At 35.2% G+C, this 22,222-nt stretch overlaps 1 protein-coding gene across 8 annotated transcripts in view; it reads left to right on the top strand.

Annotated features, from left to right (window-relative positions):
- The first annotated feature begins 3,569 nt into the window (after window positions 1-3,569).
- LOC131157979 (G-patch domain-containing protein 1) overlaps window positions 3,570-22,222 on the top strand; it is a 36,710-nt gene continuing 18,057 nt past the window's right edge. For 2 of the 8 annotated variants that reach the window (XM_058112469.1, XM_058112467.1), the window contains exons 1-6: window positions 3,570-3,803; window positions 3,970-4,054; window positions 4,671-4,747; window positions 4,870-4,894; window positions 4,975-5,068; window positions 5,213-5,279. In XM_058112469.1, the coding sequence (XP_057968452.1) occupies window positions 3,726-3,803; window positions 3,970-4,054; window positions 4,671-4,747; window positions 4,870-4,894; window positions 4,975-5,068; window positions 5,213-5,279 (426 nt within the window). In that variant the 5' untranslated portion in view covers window positions 3,570-3,725. The remainder of the gene's footprint in view (window positions 3,804-3,969; window positions 4,055-4,670; window positions 4,748-4,869; window positions 4,895-4,974; window positions 5,069-5,212; window positions 5,280-22,222) is intronic. The other 6 variants (XM_058112472.1, XM_058112470.1, XM_058112468.1 and 3 more) reach the window with 6 other exon arrangements.

The following is a 22,222-nucleotide window of genomic DNA, read 5'->3' as shown; positions in this document are numbered from 1 at the left end:
CCACCCCTCAATACTGTGGACCATATTTATATTAGTAAGCATCGCCACAAATGGTTCCTCAACTATATTAGATTGAGGAATATGTCCTTGTTTTCGAAATTCGCAAATTCAAGCAATGTGTCCACTTTTTCTACAAACAGAACAAACATTTTTGTTTTACTTGTAAGAGGGTCCTTGGTTCAAACTCTTTTGATTAGGGTTGTCCCTATTCATTTTGTGAGGTCTATTATTATTTTTCATATTTTTCCTCTTAGACTTTAATTGAGGGTTTTTAGGTAAAAGACCTTTAGGCAAAGTATTATATTCAGAAGCAATTAAATTTACCTTTATGATATTACCATTATTGGTATTACCACTTTCTTGCGTAATTGCATCTTGCCCTCTTGCCTCCTCCTCTACGCGAATTCGAGTGATAAAGATTTCAAGAGACATATCTTTCTATTTATGGTTCATGCTCTTCTGGAACTCTTTCCAAGATAGGGGTAACTTGTCAACAATTACAACCACAATGAGATTATCTCCAATATTGATTCCTTCCAATGTAACCTTTGCCATTATCATTTGAAAGTCATGTGCTTGTTCCATAACTAATTTTTTGTCCATCATCTAATAGCGAAAAAATAGGCTAGCTACATATTTTTTCGCTCCTGCCTCTTCAGTATTATTCTTATTCTATAAAGCCTTCTAGATTTTCTTTGTGTAGGAGTAAGTAATATCATAATAATCATAAAAATGATCGGCTAAACAATTTAAAATGTAGTACCGACATTTATATTCATCTTTTTCGTATTGTTCCAATTTTTCATGGTGATCGACCAACTCATTTTCATTCATTTTTTTTGGTATCAGTTTTTTTTGAATCCTTTTCGGTGAGAACATAAGCAACTTTGAGGAAACTAAGGTAAAAGAAGACCTTGCCTTTCTATCTCTTAAAGTGGGCTCCTTTAAACCGAAAAGGCTTGTTGAGATTTCCAACATTTTCACTCGGTTTCTCAACTGTAGGCTCCATATATTGAATCTCCTTAAAATTGTTAGAAAATCTAATAAAATAAAATACAAATATAACAATGATTCACAAATAAGCTGATACACGAATATCTCACTTTCTTTAAGGAGATTCAAGCCCTCTACGGTTGTTTGGCTTAGCCCACGAACCGGTGCAGTAGAACTCCTTAAGACTTGTCCACCCCAAGATACAACAGCTCGATTCGAATCATATGACCCTCTCTAATTCTGCATAAACGGAAAAGTCCGAAACTTCACAAAAAATACATTTTTTCCCTTGTTAAACTCTCTAAACTCAAAATAATGATGATATGATGAGAATGAAGAAAAAATATTGGTATATTGTGCTAATGCCTCAAGGGTCTATTTATAGGCATAAAATGACCTTTCATTTTCCATGTACTTAATAAATAAGATGTGCATATACTAAATAGATACAAACCTAGATTCAAGGTACATTCATATAAATAACCTTATGCATTTATGAAATACATGAATGAACGACCTAATTAAATATGGATACATAACCCAATCCAAGCTACATGCCCTTTTCCAAAATAATAAATAAAATAATAATATTAAACTAAACTAACATGTGTCACAAAACTGGTCATGTTTTAACCTGTGATTCACCCATTTTAACTGCATTGAGTGTAAGGAAGAGTAATAGTCTATTTATATTGGGGTCAACTCAAACTCAATTCGCTAACATAAAGATAGATGAGTTTAAACCGAATACCATCGAGTTAGTTATTTAGTTTTAAAATAAAAATTTGATTATATGATAGTTAAATGCTCAAAGTGTTGATCCATCTTTTTAAACCATGTTTCATGTTTTGCTCAAACTATGACCACTTAATTATTATTACACAAATTTGTTTGATTGAGTTTTAATATATTTTATAGTGATTGGCAAATGAAAAGTGTATCTCCTCTTGGTGGTGTCACTACTACATGTGCCTTTTTGTAAAACGGTTTTTGCTAATTTTTTTTCTTCAAAGAAAAATTTAACCCTCATATATTGAAATATTAAAGAATAAATATAAATTAAGTTGATGATGTATTTATTAATACATATCCATTTATAACCCGTTAATTTTTTAGGTTGTTTTATTCATCCCTTTATAAAGACAAATCAAATCAAACTTAACTTACTTTAGACATTCCTATTAAAAACCCGATCTGCCTAACTTGTCGACCCGTTTCGTCACTCCTATTCATTTCCCTTATTATTATATAACTGTTTTGGTAAATGTATTAAATAAATAATTGAGGAGTACAAACACTAATCGAAAAGAAAAATTACATTTAAATTATTATTTTTCTCATTTTTCAGTGGTTAACTTTTCATTGAAAATCCTTAAATATGACTTTGTTTTATTTAATGAACAACTTTTTCAATAAACAAATATCAAATAAGTAATTTCACTTCTAACTAAATTGGCTTTCAAAGCTTAGCTAGTAGGAAGAAAAAATAACTGTGTATTAAGCGTGATTAAGATGTTAATAGATTATTTTGTATTTTCCTTTTGTAAGTTATATTGCTTTTCCTTTTCTTAATTGAACATGTTGCACAAAAAAATCATACGTTTATGTGTTATTTCTGTCTTATTCTTGAGAATATACAAACTTTTAGCCAATAACATAAGATTTGCCTTAAACAAATATTTTGATGTCAATACATTTTGATGGTAGTCAGGTAGTGTTTTAGAAACCAGATGGATTAAGGTTCATTCATATTTTTTTTATTTAAATATTGTATGACCTGAAAATTCAAATTTGTTGATATACTATTTTGGTTTGAGGCTTATCAAGGTGGCATTGCCTTTAGTGTTGATGTTAGAAAAATATTAGCAGTTCAAGTGACCTAAGGCAAGCTTGCAAAACACTCTTTGACGCTACAATGCATAAGATAATGATAATGAAAGAGTTGATTACTTACTCAAATAAGAGTTATTACTATTAATAGGTCGTAACTTATTTGTGGTGATATTTTGTGAATTAACTTAGGTAAGTAATCGATGTTATGGGGATTGAGTTTGAGCATATTTGCAAGTTAAACCATATTTTTATGTTGAAAATGTGAGAATGTTTTACATTAGACTATGTATCCTTTTATAAGTCTACTTATCTTTATTAATTATAAACTAAAAAACTCATAATTTGTAATCATCTCTTAAACAATAATTGTTTTCTCGTAACTTATCTAATCTTTCTTTTTTCCCTATAGCATTTGTATTATTTTTTTCATATTCATAAAAGTGTCCTCTAATCCTTCACATATGGGTGCAAAGAGCTTTTAAATATCATTTATGCACTAAATTTTGATTTTGAAAATTAATTTAATCTTACAAATATTTTTCACTAACTTTTTTCTAATTATATAGTTTTTAGCCTGATTTTGGTTGGATTTTGCTCATACATATTACATAAGTTTTTTTTTCTTGTTTGTATCCTAAAAATAAGAATTAAAATGATGGCATAACTTAAAACGACGACACTTTGATATTCAACTAAAACGACGTCAATGTAAAAACTTGGTGTATCGCTATTCCCTGAGCCGCAGATAGCCGTCTGATCAATAGGCCTCTGCACCCGAGTAGCAGCGTAGTCTTGCTCACTTTCTCTTTAGGTCTCCTGCCTCGACTTCCTGAACTCCCCCGCTCTCTCTCTCTTCCTCCTCGATCAGGAAGAGAGGGCTCCTGAACAAAGCAGCAGCCATGGCCGCCCCTGAAGCTCCTCTCTGCTATGTCGGCGTCGCCAGACAGTCCGCTGCTTTCCGCCTGATGAAGCAAATGGTCTCTCTCTCTCTCTCTCTCTCACACGCGCGCGCGCGCGCGCGCACATGTTTGTTCGGAGAAGAGTTCTTGACAGAAAATTATTGTTACTTTAATTTGTTTAGTGATTGATTTCTGTAATATTTTTTTCGTCTTTGATGTTTGATGGTGTGGAGACGTTGTTTAGGGGTGGGAAGAAGGCGAAGGGCTTGGGAAGGATAACCAAGGAATTAAAGGACACGTTCGAGTGAAAAACAAACAGGACACTCTAGGTTTGTTTTGTTTTTTGTTTTTTGTTTTTTTTGCCTCTTCTCTGTGCTCTTTTTTTGTATGATAATAATAATTCATTATACGTTTGGTTGCCGGGTGAACACGGCTTAAGAAAAAGAAACTCAAATTCATTGAGGTCCAACAAAACAAACATTACCCCTAGTCATGGTATGCAGCCCAGTTTTGATGTCAATTTTTGATTTTTTTTTTCTGGAAATCAAATAATTTAGAATCTAGCTTTGTTTGGTAGGAGGGAAAGAAGAGGAAGGAAAAGTGAGTGGAAAGTCAAATTTCTTTCCATTGGTACGGTAATCTGAGAATCTGATAACTGTGGTAGAGAAAAGGATTTTTCCTTTCCTTCTGAAAATGCATCCCTCCAAAGGTGGGAAGAAAATGGATGGAAAAAGAGTGTGATAATTTTCTTTCCTTCCATTTTTTCGTTCACTCCACCAAAAATTGGGAGGAAAAGAAAGGCAGTTTCCTCCACTCCCGTTTCCATTCTTATCCTCTGTTCTCTCAGTGGCCAAATGGAATAATGAATTTCAACTGTTCAAATATTATGTTTGGTATGATTAATGAATTTATTTATTTTTCTTCTGCTTTTAAAAAATTCATTAGGTATTGGTACGGAACAACCAAACAATTGGGCATTTGATACTACACAATTTGACAATCTCCTCAAAAGATTGAAAGTGGTAAATTCAATGTTGGTGGAATCTAAATAGCTTATCATACATTTGACATTGTTAGTATTTTGCCTGAATTTTGTTGTTCTTGTTTTGTTTTGCTATGTTTTTATTTATTGGGTAATTGGCAGCAAGCAGTGGAAAACAGTGAAAAAGGTACGATTAATGAATTATGTTTGATATTGCAGTTAATACAGTGTTATCAAGCAATGAGTGTTATCTTTGTAATTTAATAGCAGTTAAAAAGGACGATAACCATGTAGGGTTAGAGACCAAAGAATCCAAGGATATTCAAGATCCAATTGTCAAGCCTACTCGACCTCAAGGGAGGTCCGTACAATTTGCTTAAATAGTTGTATTTATTTTTTTAAAATATCTAATAAAGATTGTTTCACTAACAGTCTATTTATATAATTTATTTAAAATTTTGATTTATTATTAATATTATTAATTTGTTTGCAACTCAATGATTAGATATAAGAAGAGGGAGAGAGGGAAGCTTGTCCAGGCTTATTCTTCTAAAGATCTAGAAGGGATCCTTGTGAGTTTCCAACCTTACGAATAAACAGTTTTGGATTTTCCTGCAAAACATTGTTCCATATTATTGTAATATTGAACCATTACATTGTTGTTTAGTTGGCTGTCTATTTATTTAATTACTTATTCTTTTTTCCTTGTAGCATTGGTTTCTATGAGATTTACTAGACAAGTTGGTGCTTTTTTTGATTCGCCCCCCCCGCCCCCCCCCCACATATGGATGTTGTAACGCTATTTATAGGATCATACTTGTGGGCTTTGCTTTCTCGTTGAGTTATTGGTATCTTCAAGAACACAATGCGCTAATGTTTTAGAAGGCTTAATCAAGGCTTGCCTCGAGACAAAAGGCATGCCTAAAATGCTTCAAGGGTCAATCTAAAATACCAAATCTTGCAAAGGCCATTGTGTTACACACAGAGGCTCACACATTTGTACAAGAGGCATGCCTTTTGTGTCTAAATAATAAAGAGTTGCATCTTAGATCTTGAAATAATTTGAACTTTGTAATGTTATAGATATCTCTTTGCATGATTTACTTAATGAATTCAAGTTAGTATTTTATTTTTATTTTTTTTGCAATATTTTATTTGTATTTCTTAATATTTTCTTTATTTTTGAAACATGTGTAAGTTACATGGTTTTAAATAATGGCCGTTACGTAGCGTAACGACCGATACGTAACGGAAATCGAAGGCTTCGAAACCAATATGGGCTGATAATGCGGTTTGGAAAAAATTCACAGCCGTAATGGCCGTTACGTCTCTGTAACGGCCGTGACCCCAACGTTACACTTCGTAACGGTCCGTTACATAGCCGACGGCTTGCAGAAATCTGAATCCCTAAATGCTTTCTGCTGCAGCGCTGCTTTCCCCCCCTCCCAACCACCCATCTGTCATTCAATCTAACCATCTAAATCTAACATTCAAAGAGCAAACTGAAAAGTAAAAAACTTACTTGGAAATTTTGTTGGCCGAAGCAATAAGAAGGCTTCACTTCTTCGAAGCCTGAGAGTGAGAAGATCTACTCATCTTCGTAGCTTTCCAGGACTCAGGAATTGTAGACTTGTAGTTGCAGCAGCTTGGCGAGTCACCGGTGACAGGTTTGCAGCAGCTCCGCCGCCTCTGCGAGTCGCCGATAGCCCTTTGGCAACTTCCTCCGCCAGTTGTCGCATTCGCCACCAGCCAGCCCTTCGATTTTGGCTTCGGAGCTTGGAGTCATCGCTCATCGGCCGTTCGTGCTTCACTCCTTCAAGGCTTTGAGGCTCCTTCGAGTCCCCTCCCCTCTCTCGGTCTCACTCAGACTCTCTGCTCATCTCAGCGTATGAGATAAGCTTTAAAAATTCAGTCAACACTCAACACCCACAACACTTAAGTCTTAAACTTCTCATTATGTTTTTTTTTTTTTCAATTATATTTTGTTGTAAATTATGTTTGTTAAATTGAATTAAAAAAAAGAGTAATTTAATAGAGTAAAAAATTAGAAAACAATAATAATTATGTAAATTAAAATTTTCTTAATTTATAAATATTTTAATCGTCTTATATATTTTAAAAGGTAATTATGAAAATCTAGTTCCATCACATATTTCCTGTTTATTAATATTTTTTAAGTTTTAAAACATCATTTTGACATAATGTAAAATTAGGTAAAATAAATCTTTACATGATCTATTTTTTGTCTTTAGTTATCAAATAAAGTAAAAATTGATTACTTAATAAAAATTTTTTTAACCTAATAGTTAATACATTAATAATTCTGATTTTTACTAATTATTACTGGAATTTGTTGAAAAATTTTATTTTAATCCATATATTGAGAAAATGCTTAAAAAGTTAAATAGTCAATTTGTACTGTATGGATCTCTATTAGTGATGCTGTGATGCATATGAAAGTAGAGCAAAAGTCTTTTTCACCTTTAAAATTACAATGTTAATTTCTTATAGTTATAAATGAAAATAAAATCAAGTTATAAAAAATAATGAAAATATCTTTTTAAAGATAAAGGAATATATTTTTTTGTAATAAAATATCTAATATTTTATAATTTTGTTTATTTAGATATAAAAATAATAAACATTACGTATTATTTTTAATCAAATATTATATTTTATTTTTACGTAATAAGCATTTAAAATTAGAAGGACTATTTAGTACTTATTATTAATATTTACTAAATTACTAATTATATTATTCCTGTCATTTTTTTTAGAAAGGTTTTAACTTTGTATTTTCTCTATGTTTTGTGTAGAGATCATTAAATTAAGTCTATCAATATGTCATGTGATAGAGGAAATGAGAACTTACCTAGTGAGGATATTGGATGGCATTTTGGTATTGCGGTGGACGGTAATAGACATGTTATTATGTGTAAGTTATGTGGGAAAATTATTAAAGGGGGCATCACGCACTTGAAATAACACTTGGCACATAAAAAGGGTCAAGTAGCTGGATGCTCAAATGTGACCACACAAGTAAGAGAACAAATGATGAAACATCTACAACAGTATGTTGAGAAGAAAAGAGATAAACAAAAAAGGTAAGAAGAAGCAGAAGCCCAAATTAGAGGAGATTTTGAGAATTTGAGCGATGAAGAAGACTTGGAAGAAGAAAGTATGAGATTTGCTCGACAAGAAAGCATACGATCACAGCAACAATGGGAAGAGAGACAAAGATTTCGAGTAAGAACAACTGGAGGGGGTAATATTTATGAAGGGGGAGGTGGCTTTGGTAGTGGTGCTACTAGTGGTTTCAATAGAGCAGGAGCTCGATCTTTTAGTGGTCGAGAAGCTGGAGGTAGTGGACGACAATGGATCAATCCTGATGCCCCTGAAGCTAGACTAAAGGCAATGGATCTTATTTTGGAAAGAAGCAAAAGTGCGAAACAATCAAAAATCAACACTAAGTTACTGAAAGGTTTAAGAAGTAAATTAGGAAAAGTAGTTGGAAAATTCCTAATTTATAATTGGATTCCAGTGAATGTAACTGACTCTCCATTTATGCAGCCTATGTTTGATATTGCTGCAGAGGTTGGAAAGGGGGTGAAGGGTCCATCACCCTATGAGATATCTGAAATTTATTTGGAGTTAGAGTATCAAGAAATGAAAAATTATATAGCTTCTTTTGCTGGAATTTGGAAAGAGAGAGGTGTAACCCTTATGTGTGATGGTTGGTTAGGACCAATTAGAAAACACATTATAAACTTTTTAGTTTATTGCGATAGAGGTACCGTGTTTCATAAATTAGTTGATGCCTCTGATGTGCCAAGCAGAACCACTGAATATTATTTCAGGTAATTTTCTAATTTTAATTGTATATGCAAATAGTATTATGGATTTGCATATTTTTAATTAAATAGTAGTAATTATTGAATTTATAATTTCATTTCAGATTAATGGACGAGGTGGTTGAAGAAATTGGAGAGGAGAATGTTATCCAAGTAGTGACTATAATGAAGCTGCAATGAAGGCAGGAGGAAAATTATTAATGTAGAAGAGACCCAATCTCTATTGGACAGCATGTGTAGCTCATTGGATAGACCTTATTCTTGAAGATATTGGTAAGAAAAGTAACGTGAAGAAGGTCTTAGAAGATGCAAGAACAATAACCTCATTTATTTACAACCACACATGGACAGTGAATTTCATGAAGAAATTCACAAATAATAGAGAGTTACTTTGGCCTGCCATCACTTGATTTGTCACAAACTTCATTGCTTTGGAGACTATTGTCATGCATAAACAAGCATTAAGGGAAATGTTTACATCTGATGCTTGGAAAAACTCAAGGTTTGGGATGGCAAAATCAGGTCCAGCATATGATTTGAAGAAAATTATCTTAGGCAAAGAGTTTTGGCAAAAGGCCTCTGATATAATTAAAGTGCAAGAACCTTTAGTGAAAGTTCTTAAATTAGTTGATGGTGATGAAAAGCCAACCATTAGCTTCATACAACAAAACAACAAAACCAAGCCTTAGTCCCACTAAGTGGGGTCGGCTATATGAATCCTTTTCCGTCAATTTATGCGATCATGGACAATTTCTTTTGATAGATTCAAAGACATTAAATCCTTACTCACTATCTTCTCCCAAGTTATTTTAGGTCTACCCCTACCTCTTCTACTGCCCCCTACAGTAACTAAGTCACTCTTCCTCACAGGTGCACTATAAGGCCTACGTTGCAAGTGTCCATACCATCTGAGTCGTCCTTCCCTTATCTTATCTTCTATAGGAGTTACACCTAACTTATCACGAATATGTTCATTCCTTAATTTATCTTTTAATGTTATATCACTCATCCATCTAAGCATCCTCATCTTGGCAACTTTTACTTTTTGGATATTATGTTTCTTCGTCGCCCAACATTCTGATCCATATAGCATAGCTGGTCTTATAGCTGTCCTATAAAACTTCCCTTTCAATTTTAAGGATATTCTACGATCAAATAGAACACTTGAAGAACTTCTCCATTTTACCTAACCTGCTTCAACTCTATGCATTACATCATCTTCAATTTCTCCTTCAGCTTGCATAATAGATCCAAGGTATCGAAATCTACAAGTGCTATTTATTTCTTCATCATCAAGTTTAACTTTGTCTCCAATATTCCTCCTATCATTACTAAAATTACATTTCATATATTCTGTTTTATTTCTACTTATCTTAAAGCCTCTAGATTCCAAAGCTTCTCTCCATAATTCTAACTCAGCCTCTACTCCATCCCTAGTTTCGTCAATTAATACAATATCATTTGCAAACAACATACACCATGGAACCTCCTTTTGAATACTCCTAGTCAATTGGTCCATCACTAAAGCAAAAAGATAAGGACTCAAAGCAGATCCTTGATGTATACCTATGGTAATTGGAAATTCTCTAGTTTCTCCATCTATAGTCTTTACACTAGTCATTACTCCTTCGTACATATCCTTAATGACATCGGTATACCTACAACATACACCCTTTTTTTCTAAAACCCACCATAGAACTTCCCTGGGTATCTTATCATATGCTTTCTCAAGGTCAATAAATATCATATGCAAGTCCAAGTCCCTCTTCTTTTCCCTAAACTTTTCCATTAATCTTCTTAAAAGATAAATAGCTTCTGTGGTAGATCTCCCAGGCATAAAACCAAATTGATTTTCTGAGATCTTCGTTTCTAACCTTAATCTTTGTTCAACTACTCTTTTCCATAGTTTCATCGTATGACTCATAAGTTTAATTCCACGATAGTTATTACAATTTTGAATATCTCCTTTATTTTTGTATATAGTTATTAAAGTGCTTTTCCTCCATTCATCTGGCATTTTCTTAGTTTTTACAATTGTATTAAATAAATTAGTTAACCATATAATTCTGTTATCACCCAAGCATTTCCAAACTTCAATTGGGATGTTATCTGGTCCCATAGCTTTCCCATTTTTCATCTTTTTTAGTGCAAACTTAACTTTGTTAACTCTAATTTTTCGAATAAATCTTATATTTTTAGTCTTTTCCTCATTTGACAATTCTAAATTTAAGCCTTCTATTTGGTTTTCGTTAAGCAACTTACTAAAGTAACTTCGCCATCTTTCTTTAATATCTTCATCCTTAACCAAGACAATATCATCCTCACCTTTTCATACATTTTACATTTCCCAAGTCCTTGTTCTTCCTTTCTCTAGCTTTAGCAAGTTTAAATATATCTCTTTCCCCTTCTTTTGTACCTAATCTATCATACAAACTATTAAATGATCTATATTTAGCTTCACTAACGGCCCTTTTTGCATCTTTTCTTGCCTGCTTATATTTTTCAAAGTTATCGCTGTTTCTACATTTTTGCCACGTTTTATACCAATTTCTTTGTCTTTATGATTTTTTGTACATCCTTATCCCACCACCAACTTTCTTTGCTATTTGAGAATCTTCCCCTTGATTCGCCTAAATTCTCTTTTGCTATCTTTTTAATAGAGCTAGCTAATCTATTCCAAAAAGTATTTGAATCTATCCCATCCTCTAAGGTCCAATCCCCATCTTTGATCATTTTATCTTTAAATTTTATTATATTTTCTCCTTTTAGGTTCCACCATCTAGTTCTCCTACACTGGTTATTTTATCCTTTTTCTTCCATTTTTTAATGCATATATCTAACACTAAGACTCTATGTTGTGTGGTTAGACTTTCACCTGGAATAACTTTACAATCCTTGCATGATACACGATCTACACTCCTAGTTAAAAAAAAATCTATTTGACTTCTATTTTGTTCACTTTTAAAGGTTATTAAGTGTTCTTCTCTCTTCTTAAAGCAAGTATTGTTTTGCCTGGGGAATCATTAAAGTTGTTTGGAACAATGATGAGAACCCCTTTTCCGAAACTCTCCATGAGAACCCCTTTCCCACTTCCACCGTCCTTGTGATCATGTTTACTACAACACTGATCCCTAAACCTTTCACCATAGATCTTCACATCAAAACCTTTAATTGTATATTTTTTGCCCTATTACACAAAAAAAACTGCTTTCCTCACCCTAACCCTCTTCAAACCTGAACTCTTGCAGTTGGTATTGTATTGAACGACAATTGAGATAGCAAGAATACTGAGAGCGTTATTTAGAAAACTGTTTGTGTTTGAAGGAAAAGGGAGTACTTGGAGGTTTATAAAGAAAACCAAGAGATGGCTCTTCTCCATAATGTTCACAAATGAGGACATTGTTTGTCGAAGGAGATGCAATGGTTCCTATTCTCAAATATCCCATATTGATGGAAAGAGCATTAGTCAAGGGAGACATACAGAGGATTGCATACCTAATGTAGTTGGGGTGCTAGGCTAGAAAAAATTTTTGGGAAGCAGCACTCAGGATAGCTAAGGAGAGAAATCTATCCAACCCACATTAGCAGTTGTGATGCCTAGACTGTGGCTCTATGAATGTTGGATTGTGGGTAAAGCATGTTGCTGGTTCTTGTTACTGAAAGTTGGCTATCCAATTGATGAGGGATTGTCTAGTGGGGAGTTTTTCTCTATTGATTTTGCTCAATATTGGAGGTTTCGAGGAGTGGTGATTTACATCTACTTATGGTCCAAATCTTCCTCTTTGTGAGACGCTTTTTTCGAAGAGTTAACAATTTTATGCACTTATACGCAATTCTAGGGATGGTACGAGGAGGTTTGATTTCTTTATATAGGAATGTGGGCTCAGGGATATTCTTTTTGGCAAACTAGCCATTTCACTTGGATAGCATCCGGGGAGACAAACATGCTTTGTCACATATTGATAGGTTCCATTTCTCCAACTTGTGGGAAGACATCTTTCCCTATGTAAGGTAAGGGACCCTTCTGAGGCCTGTCTCAGATCGTGCTCTTAGATTCCAACCAGATGCAGTGAGGTTTTCACCCTGTTTAGATATGAGAACATGTGGCTGGTGCACCCTTCATTTAGGGAGTGTGTGAAGGATTTGTGGGCTGGGGGGGGGGGGGGGGGACCTTTTTAAAGTTGAAGAAGCTAAAATATAGTGTTTGAATTTGTAGGGAAAATGCCTTGGATTGGATGGTTAGCTTGGTCTCTAAGCCTTACAAGATTCTATCTAAAGTTTTACATAAGAGGTTGAGAGAGATTTTGGGGGGGATAGGATGACCATGACTTGATATGTCTTCATTAAAGATAGACAAATCTTTAATGCTATATTGGTGGCCAATGAGGTGGTAGAAGATGTGAGAAAGAGGAGCTGGAGGGGGTTGTTAGCCTTGAGGTGGTTTTGATGATAACAAACTAATTTGGACTAATGAATTTACTTTTAAAGTTGTGATTATACATGTTAAGCCATTATTTGTACGGTTTGAGAGAAGATTTAATGACTTCATTTCTTATTTATTTATTTATTTGTATAATTTTCTCTTAAGTGTCATGTGCTTTAAGTTGTATATCTCTTAGAATATTCAGGTCGTGACACTAAGGGACTTAAAACTCTAAAAGAATAATCGAAGTTATGGCACAAGGTTTTTCAAGATCTCTCTCAAGAGTAAGTTAGTTTAAGCACAAATGGAGTTTGAGAGAGAGAAGAGTGATTGAGCTTTTTATAATTCAAGATAGATAGCTTGGCTAATGCTCCATTGGCTTAGATGGGCATATGCATAGAGTTTGAAGTAAAACTAGCTGTTTTCTACTAGTTAGAATCTATTTTTAACTCATACTGGTTGACCTGTCTTATAGGCCGATCCATTGAGCACTTTCGCTAGACTGCAAAACTAACCATTGGAGTCCTTGAAAAGCTAAACTGGTCGACCGCCAACTTGGGCTGGTAAATTGCTCCAAGCCTACTCCTTAGTTTGGTCGACCGCCCTTGACAGTAGCTTGAAACGGTCTCCTTTTGTTGCAATATTTTTCAGTTTGCCATGACCTGAATATTGTAAGTGATATGCAACTTAAAACACATTACACTCGAGAGAAAATTATACGAATTGTTAAAGCTTGATATATATAGTTGGCCCACAACCCAATAGCTTAAGCTTTTAGTTAAAGTGGTAATTTAACATGTTATCAAAGCTGGTTACTAGGAGGTCTTGAGTTCGAGTCTTGTAGGCCGCGTTTATTGTGCAGTGTTTAAAAAATTTATTGTAGTCCCTGTAATGGCCTAATGGGTGTTATCTATCATGTGTTTATCTCTCCACGTGTTGTTGGGCTGCACGTGTGGGGGAGTGTTAAAACTTGATATACATTGTAGGCCCACAACCTAATATACATTTAGGTAAAAGTGATAATCTAACACAAAAAAATAAATAAGAAATGAAGTCTTCAAATCTTCTCTCAAATCGTAACACGTAATGGCTTAACTTGTATAATCACAACTTTACAAACAAAGCCATTAGTCCAAATTAGTTTGTTATCTTCAAAACCAAGTTAATGAAACCATGGGGCTAACAATCTCGCTTTTTTTTATGATGACAATTTTTTTTTTTTAAATTGGAATAAAATTGTAAAGTAAATGAAGCTCAATCAAGTAATGTATATCTTTCAATTTGCACACGCATACATACAAGTAATGCGTATCTTTCAATTTGCTCACACATACAAGTTCCTATTTTTCATATTTCTTGCCCTTCGACATCATCAAAACCGAAAAATGAGGGTTGAAGATATCGATTGTAAGGATTTTTCAAATTGCTCCCCCTTTTTATTGGAAAATTTATTTAGGAAAGGTTAAATATATCCTCAATAGAATTTTGCCAATAAGCTCCAGTATTCAAAATAAGTTCAAAAAATTTTGCACACTCCAGTTGTTGCATGGTCATAAATATGTTCAAGAAATATTTTCAATTTAGAAAACTTGTCATGCTTTGAAATATAGCTCTCCCTTTGTCAATATAAAAAACAAAGGGTGGGGGTTTGAGTTTTGTAAAGATAAATCTCAAGTATAAAATCTCAAAACAAGTTCAAAAAACCAGAGTTCTTTAAAATATTTAACAAAGACCAATATTTTTACTAGTGTCCATTTTTTCCATGGTCAAAACTGTTCAAATTTTGGTGCACATTCACATTAACATTTTTCACAATTATGCTCAGACAAGTATCTTTCACTAGATATATGATGTTCACACACACACACACACACAAACACACACACACACACACACACACACACACACACATATTCATTATGCTCAAGGTTCATCCATAAAGATATTCAAAATCACCTGCTCAAAATGCTTAATTTTTTGCAAGATATTCATTTTCCTCAATAAATTTAATATTACCAACACAGTATGCTTTTCCGCAAGATATTTATTATGCTAAAAAATAAGCACAACATCCTTCACAATATTGAGATATTGTAAATGTTCAAGCAAGTTCTCAAAATGAAAAATTTCAATGATAATGGTATGAGAATGCTCAAATTAACATGATCAAAAGGTTCAAGGACATGGTTTTCAAGTGAGAATGCTCCTCCTAAACAAATGCATGTACAACTTGTAGAAATTTTGTCAGAGTTTTAGCTTTAAAAAAAATCTCAATAATCAATTTACATTCATCAAACTGTGCACACATGTCTATATCAAAACATCTTCATTTCAGCTTTGCATCCGATTATATTTCCGTACACACAAACCAGTCCACAGTCATATCCATAAACAATCATGAATGGATTTGCACGAAATATTAATCCATTTCCCAAACACAAGTCCATATCAATATCTTCATTATAGAGTTTTCAAGTATATTTCATTCTTAACCAGTATTCAGTAATCAACATATACTTATCATTTCAGCATTGCTCCCAATCTTAGTCCACAATAAAGTTCTAAAATTATTTCCATAAAACATCCATCCATCAAATTTCATAATTGCCATTTTTAGCACAAATCACAATCATCCTTATGTCACAAACACAAAATTTCCATCATAATCATCAAGTTCACAATCATAATATCCAAGAACAACGATCCAAAAAGCTAGCAAAATTCAGAGGTGTTTACCAAAACATACACAACCCATGGATACATAACCAAGTCCAAAATAAACCAAAGTCAAAATATGCACACACAGTGATGTAGGACAAGAAGCAAGGCCTTGGGTAAATCCTTGCTAGAGAATAATTAAGAAGAGTAGGGTTAAGGAATTTTCGGGTTAAGTTAGTAGTTTATCATGTGTGTTTAGTATTAATTAAAATAGGATTATGTGTATTTAGGGGTTGTTTGTAATATTTGTTTGTAGGGGTATGTTTGTAATGTAATGTAGTTTTCGGGATATGCATAATTTCATGTGAAGTGGCTTTCTTATAAAGAGTGTGTGAAGCCATGTTGGCAGTTACTGATGAATGTGAATTGAACGAGAGTTCCCCCCTGGTGTCTCCTCTCTCCTTCCTTCCCTTTCCTTTTTCTCTTCTAATTCTCCCATGGCTGCAGAACCTTGATGCTGCCCCTGCATCATTATGTGTGTTTATTATGCATGTTTAGTATTAGTTAGAATAGGATTATGTGTATATGTTTGTAATATTTGTGTAAAGTAGGGGTATGTTTGTAATGTAATGTAGTTTTAGGGGTTTATGTGTAATTTCATGTAAATAGGCTTTCTTATAAGTAGTGTGTGAAAGCCATGTTGTAGGCAGTTGTTGATGAATTTTGAATGGAATTGAACGTTTCCCCTTTACTATCTCCTCTCCTCTCTTCCCCTTCCTTCCTCTCTTCTAATTTCTCCATGGCTGCAGAACCTTGATACTGCCCCTGCATCGTTTGGTATCAGAGCCCAATATTGATCTCTATCTTACCATTTCTGTCCCCCATTTTCCTATCATGCTTCTCTTTTCTTCTTCTTCCTTCTTATTCCGTTCTTTTCCCATTGTTCTGCAAATTTTATATCCCTCTGCTGCTGCTGTGGCTTCTCTTCCCTCTGTTTCTCTTCCATCATTCTCTCTGTGATTCTTCTCTGCCCTCAAATTTCAGTATTAAAAAAAAACACTGAAAGGCAGTTTCTGAACTTTTTCTGAAATTCCATCCGTATCCCCATTTGTTCAAACACACTTTTCAGCAACGATCATGCTACACCACACACACCATCAAAGACAGAACACCTCAACGCTTCTTCTCCTATAATTTCATCGCCGTTTGACCACCAGAGGACACCCCACATGCCGGCCAAAACATCTCCAGCTATTGGCATTTCGAAAACCCTAGGTTCTTGTGCTTTTCTTATCACAACACCAACACCACTATACTCCCCATCCCTTGATCTACCATAAGCCCAAAACTCATTGCTGGAAAATTGCCGATGGTGACTCACGCGCCTCATGCGCTGATGATGCTCGTGAGAGAAGTTTCCGGAGTCCCTCTAACTGCCAGTTTCGCGAGAAATTGCCTGCAGCCACGATATTTTGAGTTTCTCCATGATAATTTGATCTACATCTTGATATTTTGATTGCAGACACAATATATTGTAAGCAAGCACAATTATTTGGCATGAAACCCTAGAAATTGTCATTGCCAGCATCAAAAATCAGGTTTTATTGTTGCAATTTAAGAGTTTTGTAAGTGATTTTGTTTCATTTCAGCAAGATACTCAAGATCTAAAGTGAAACTGAAGATATTTCTTGAAAATTAGGAGTTAAGTTTATGGTTTTGCATGATTAAATTGAGAATTGTGGGTGTGTTAATAACTTTTGGTGATGCATAGTTGCAGTGTATATAAGTCCAACAATTTGGTGACAAATTATTGGACAAAGGTATGCCATTTATCATACCTTGGGCACAATTTTAAGCTTTTCCACACCTTTCTCAAGTGTGGAGAAAAGGTTTGCAAAATCATCATTGATGGAAGATGTTTAGTGGTTTCCATAAATGCAGTCACTTGAATGTAGCTTCATCTGGAACCTCACCTAGAGCCTTATGTGATATCTTGGGTTTATAACTTTACATGTTTGCTAGAGGTGTTTGGTTCCTATTCAAATGAGTGAATATTTGGCTCCTTGGTTGGATGGTTTGGGTGTGACTCAAGGACATGCAAACATATATGTATTCCATTATAAGGGAAAAAATCATTTTGAAGCCTGCTCTATCAACCAACTAGGACAAAGAATATGAGATTATTGATCATGTCAAAGTTACTTAACTTGAAGACACTACTAGTAAGGCAATGAATGTGTTTGAAGACGTCTGAAGTCTTTCAAACATTCATATTGTAGAGTTTGTCATCCTCGATGAGTTTATTGATTCTAATTCTCAAGTCAAGTCTATGGTTTTGCCAATGGAACGTGGTTTCTTGTCTCATTGAAGTGCTTGCTTTCGAAGAGTCCAAGTTTACTTCTTCCTTTTGATCATCCAACATTTCAAAATTTGAGGCTAGATTTTTTCTAACAAGGCGAGAGTTGATCTAGGACAAGAAGCAAACCCTTGGGTAGATCCTTGCTGAAGAATAATTAAGAAGAGTAGGGTTAAGGAATTGTTTGGTTAAGTTAGTAGTTTATTATTCATGTTTACTATTAATTAGAAATGAATTATGTGTATTTAGGGGTGATTGTAATATTTGCGTAAAGTAGGGGTATGTTTGTAATGTACTGTAGTTTTAGGGGCTTATGTGTAATTCTGTAAAGAAGCTTTCATAAATAGCGTGTGAAAGCCATGTCGTAGGCAGCAGTTGATGAATTTTGAATGGGATTGAACGTGAGTTTGCCGCCTAGTATCTCCTCTCTCCTTCCTTCCCCTCTCTCCATGGCTGCAGAACCTTGATGCTTCCTTGCATCACACGGCCCCTAGCCAAAACATAAATCATGTCCACAAAGTCAAATCCATACAGCAAAAAAAGTGTTTAGATGACCCTAATCCAACACACAACACAAGCAGTCAAATCATATCGGAGGAGGCGGAGGATACTGGTGGTGATGCATTGGGTACTGCATCATTTGGTCCATTTGAGAGGTCATATCCTCTTGAAATGAGTCGAGTTCTGCTTTCTTAGATTGCTGTCCCAAAGTAAGCTCCTTAATCCTATTTCTAAGATCTCCTAAATCAACTCAGGTGACCTCCTAACCATCATCACCATCAGAGTCATCTTCCTCTCCTTCATCATTCTTAGAGTTGGACTAGGGCACCTGACAGTCTAGGTGCATACTTGCAAGTGTAGAACAATCTAGTCTAGTGTGTATAGAGCTAGAGTACCCAATCTCATGCACCCCACAAGAACGAAAGATGCACGTGAGAAGCATGCCATAAGGCAAGCATTGAGGAGGGCTCGAAACACTCCATCATATGTCCAAGGATGATGTGCTCTAAATTCAGCCAAATATTATGGACAGGGGCATAAAGGATTTCAGCTTGGGAGTCGGTCAAAGCATCAAAGTGACCCCACTGAGGTATGACATTATGGGCAAGGATTTTGGCAGTCACTCGTTATTTTGGAGGTAATTGGGTGGTCGTATGATGGAATTCAACACAAATGGTCACGAGTAGGGAGTGGGTTGGTGAAACCACCATGGGATGAATCAATGTTTTAAAAGGCGTAGGCGTAAGGCGAGGCGTTTTAATCCTCAAAAGGTGAGGTGTAAGCCTTGAGGCGTTGGGGCGTAAGCCTTTTGAGAATTTGCTTTAAGATAAAAATTTGTTAAAAAATTATACACATTTAAAATAAAGTAAAAATTTAGAAAATCACAAATATAATGTAAAAAAGAAAAACTAGATGTACTCCACAAAATACTTGTTGGCCATTCAAAAATTGTTAACTTGAATACATGACATAAATCATGACTAGAGATAGCGATACCTTTACAAAGTTCAAACTATTTTCATGACTTAAGATACAAGTCCAGTTATTTTGGAAAGGTTGAGGTTCAAGATTTTTAGAAATAAACTCATATTATGACATTCCTTTTGTACAAACATGTAGTTAAAATTTTCTAACCAATTCTCACTTGAGAATCTCACACCCAAAATGCGTAAGCCTCAACTATAAAGGCACGAAAGGCGTGTTTTTTTTTTTGCAAAAATGCGTAAGCCTCAGCATGTAATGTGTTAGCTTTTTGGAATTTGGTATTTTAGATTGAGCCTCAAGGCTTTTTAAGCGTGCCTTGCCAGGTTCGCCTTGATTGAGCCTTTTAAAACACTGGGATGAATGATAATAAAGGTGGTTGGAATTTTCAATGCCAAGAGTATTACAAATAAGCGACCGACCAACAGAAATAGAATGGTTTTGGACTCTAGATGTAAGAGTGAGACGGTCTCTAGTAATAGTGATATTCTTGTAAAACTCTAGAACCGAACTAAAGTTGACATGCTTGGATAGAAGCAAAAAAATTACTCCAATCCATTTCATGAAACAGAGCTGCAATCCCAAGAGTTATAAGTCGAGGGAGAATCAAAGGCTTACCATGAACAAGAGAGTGCGAGTCCAAAGGTGAGGGATTCTAAAGAGGAGTTGGGGGTGGGGGGGTTGGGGAGGAGAGGGAGCTCAATGAGGAGGCTGTACATTCTTCCTTGCGGGAGTCTTATGACGACGTCCTTGTGAAGATTTGCTTGTTGAAGCCATTTTTCATGAAGATTCTCCAGTTAATATGAAGGAAATGAGATGGGGAGTCTCTTGGATGGTCAGATTTAGAGCAAAAACAAGGGTTTGGAGGCCCAGATTGAAGGGAGACGAAGAGGGAGAAGGATTTCGATGTTGGAGTGAGGGAGAAAATGGGAGAAAAGATGCAATTTTTTGGGTTTTAAAACCAGATCGCCACGCACTTGTCGAAGTTAAACCTAATTCGCACCCCCCCTTCTTCTTGGGTTATCTTTTGGGCAAACAAGGGCTAATCTTTAAGTTGGAGTTTTGGAAGGTTTATGATAGGGGTGAATTGGGGATTTTTGGTAACTTGATGTGTAGGAAAGGCTTTGTGGTTGTGTGGAGGAAGTGGATTAGAGGGTGCTTTAGCTCAACCAATATTTAAGTTATTGTTAATGTGTAGCCTAGAGAGTGGCTTAGAGATTCTTAAGGGCTTATGTCATTTGTAGTCTTTGTTTTTTCAATTGGAAAATATCTCAAGTAGGATACTCTCATATGCTCATGGGTTACGGGTGATTAGGGACTTAGCTGTGGCAGGAGGAGGTGGAGATGTTTCATCTCTAGCTTCTTGATGATACTATGTTGTTCTCATGGACAATGTTGAGAAACTCCGAAAGGCAATTACTTTTCTTAAAATGTTTAAAAGTATTTGGGATTAAGGATCAACTTGTTTAAGAGTGGGGTGGCAGGCACTAGTGTTGGAGGTCGGGACTAAGAGGAGTTTAAGGCTGTTTTGGTTGTGCTATTGTGGAATGGCTGTTGTCTTACCTTGGATGCCCTCTTTTAGGAAATCCTAAGCCATGCCTTTTTAGGATCCTGTGATTGAGGGTTGTTAGGAGGCTGGAGGGGTGGAAAAGGGAGTACTTTTGTTTAAAGGGTCATAGGACCCTCATTAGTGTTGCTCTCTCTAATGCCTCTGTTTACTTTCTATCTTTTTTTTAGAATGCCCAAGAGTGTTCTAGGATTCTTCAGAGGATGATATGTTACTTTCTTTGGTTTGATTTTGGGTAGAATAAGAGAGATCACCTTGTTAGATGGGAAGTCATTACTAGATTGGAAGAGGGCTTGGGACTTGGGAATGTGGTTTCCAAAAGCATCTCCCTAATTGGAATTGGTTGAACTCCTAATGGCACAAGGCAACTAAAAGTAAGCATGGGTTCTCATTGGAATGGGTGCGACTCTAGGGGAAGTGGCTATGTTTCTCATGTTGGCCCCTGGAAGTGGCAACAAGGTTCGATTTTGGGAGGGTGCTTGGGTGTGTGAGGGCTCGTTGGTGTTGATGGTGCGACACTTATTTAAACTTTCTGCCTTTCACAATGCACCTATCAATGTTTTTATTTTTTTCTTGTGAGAGGCTTTTTTTCTTAGGATTTTAACTTTTTTAAGAATCTCAATAAAGGAGAGGTTGATGAGCTCACCACTTTACTTGATATCATGAATCATTTGTACCATCCAATAGGGGAGATGAGAGGGTGTGGGATGAGGATTCATTAGGTATTTCTTTCCACCAAATCTTTCTTTTTTCACATCTTCAAATCTCCTACACCCAAGTTTTTCCCTTGTAGCCACATCATTTGAAAGGCAAGTATTCATTTCAAGATACTTACTTTGATTTGGATTGTCTTTGAATAGGATTAACAGGCACAATTTGCTTCAAATGTGAAGGCCCTACAAGGCTCTAAATCCCAACATGTGTGATGCATGGTGAGTCCAATGAAACAAATGCTCACTACCTTTACCCATCTCCAAAGTGATCTCTTTTCTTGCTTTGGTGAAGCTTGGGTGCCACCTCAAGTGGTGGGCAAGTTTTTGCTTGTGAGATATTGGCTTTTGGCTAGAGCAAAGGCAGAAGTATTTTGGCATAGCACCATTTTTTCCTATTTTGTGGATCTTATGGATTGAAAGGAATGTGAGAACTTTCAATAACCGCAAAACCTCTCCATGTTTGTT

The sequence above is a fragment of the Malania oleifera genome, chromosome 6 (genome assembly GCF_029873635.1).
Source record: "Malania oleifera isolate guangnan ecotype guangnan chromosome 6, ASM2987363v1, whole genome shotgun sequence".
Classification (NCBI taxonomy): Eukaryota; Viridiplantae; Streptophyta; class Magnoliopsida; order Santalales; family Ximeniaceae; genus Malania; species Malania oleifera.
This window is presented reverse-complemented; position numbering and strand designations above follow the sequence as displayed.